Consider the following 1,345-nt stretch of genomic DNA (forward strand, 5'->3'; position numbering starts at 1 on the left):
AGTGGGCTGAAGGCCCTCTCTTTTTCAGGCTCAGAGAGAGGATGTGACGATGTCACCGTGTGTCATCTGAGGAACGAGGATTAGGGCCCGGTCCACCATCTCTGAGCCTGGAGCCTAATTCCCTGCCTTTCTTCCAGATTCCTCTCCCGTAGACCTAGGGTCCTGTGAATGATGGGGACGGGCTCCCTAATTCAGTTTGCTTTTGTCTTTTAGCTGCTGGGATGTCCCCAGAGCAGGTAAGAGAGGTCCTGAGGTCCTCCCTGTCTTCCATCTTCCGGGAGCCCTAGGGTCCAAATGTACCCACTGCCACAGTATCCGTGTACCCCTGGAGGGAAGCTGGGGGGCCTGGAAACAGCCAGAGGGGAAGAGGGCTGAGGGGCCTGGGAGACTGAGAAGGGGGGACATGGAGGGTGCTGAGGGGCCCTGGGAAGCAGAGGACCCCTGTGCCTGCGGCGGGTCCTTTGACCCCTAGCCTGTGCCCCTCTCGCAGGTACCACAGTCCCTGGAGGGCGAGCTCTGCTATGCCAACCTGACTCTGCAGACCAAGACCCCCCGAGGCTCCTCCAGGAAAAAGGCCTCCACGAAATCCTCTTCCGCCCAGGACGACCAGGCAGAAGTAGAGTATGTCACTATGGTGCGTCTTCAGTGGGTGCTGCTGTGGAAAGGGGAAGGGACAGCCATGTGGGCACAGCTGAGGAGCGTCAGTGCTGGACTTGCTGCAGGAGCCCCCCCATCTGGGAGTGTCCCCACAGCAGGTCTCAGGCCCAGGGACACAGGGACTGATCAGATGCGGCTCTTGCACTGAGCCGGAGAGAGCCAGAGGGTGTGAGGGCCTTGGGGTACCACAGGAAGCTGCCTGGCCTGGACAGAGGGCACATCTGCTGGTGTGGCCAAAGCTCAGGGGGCCTGGCCAAGGGGAGGCAGGAATCCAGAGGGCTAGGAGTGGATTTCAGGGGCCCTAACGGGTCCCCTGCCCCAACCTCATCAGAGGGCTCCTCCGTCCAGCCAGCCCCTCTGACCTGGGCCGTCTCTTGCAGGCTCCGTTACCGAGTGAGGAGGTGTCCTATGCGTCCCTGACTCTGGACGTCTTGGATCAGGAGCCGACCTATGGCAACACCAGCTACCTCGTCACCTGCGTTCCCAATGTGAGCTCCGAGGAGCCCACGGAGTACAGCACCATCAGGAAGTCTTAGCTTGTCCTTCGGGCTCTCCTCTCGGACCCCACTCAAAGCCCGTGACCACCGTCCTGCCTTGTCTGCTTTCTGCCCTGGTCCTCTCACCAGGACTGACCAGTGGCTGACCAGCTGACACCGCAAATCGGTAGCTCGTTAGCGTCTTCGGTCAT

At 60.8% G+C, this 1,345-nt stretch overlaps 1 protein-coding gene across 1 annotated transcript; it reads left to right on the forward strand.

The window, feature by feature from the left end:
- Positions 1 to 7: 7 nt before the first annotated feature.
- On the forward strand, positions 8 to 1,339 carry LOC102497619 (CMRF35-like molecule 1). Its single transcript, XM_006160942.3, has 3 exons — positions 8 to 236; positions 491 to 634; positions 1,038 to 1,339. The coding sequence occupies exons 1-3, from the start codon at positions 222 to 224 to the stop codon at positions 1,191 to 1,193; spliced, it is 315 nt and encodes a 104-aa protein (XP_006161004.1). The 5' UTR covers positions 8 to 221; the 3' UTR covers positions 1,194 to 1,339.
- The last annotated feature ends 6 nt before the right edge of the window (positions 1,340 to 1,345 follow it).

Source organism: Tupaia chinensis, unplaced genomic scaffold (assembly GCF_000334495.1).
Source record: "Tupaia chinensis unplaced genomic scaffold, TupChi_1.0 Scaffold135111_1, whole genome shotgun sequence".
Classification (NCBI taxonomy): domain Eukaryota; kingdom Metazoa; phylum Chordata; class Mammalia; order Scandentia; family Tupaiidae; genus Tupaia; species Tupaia belangeri.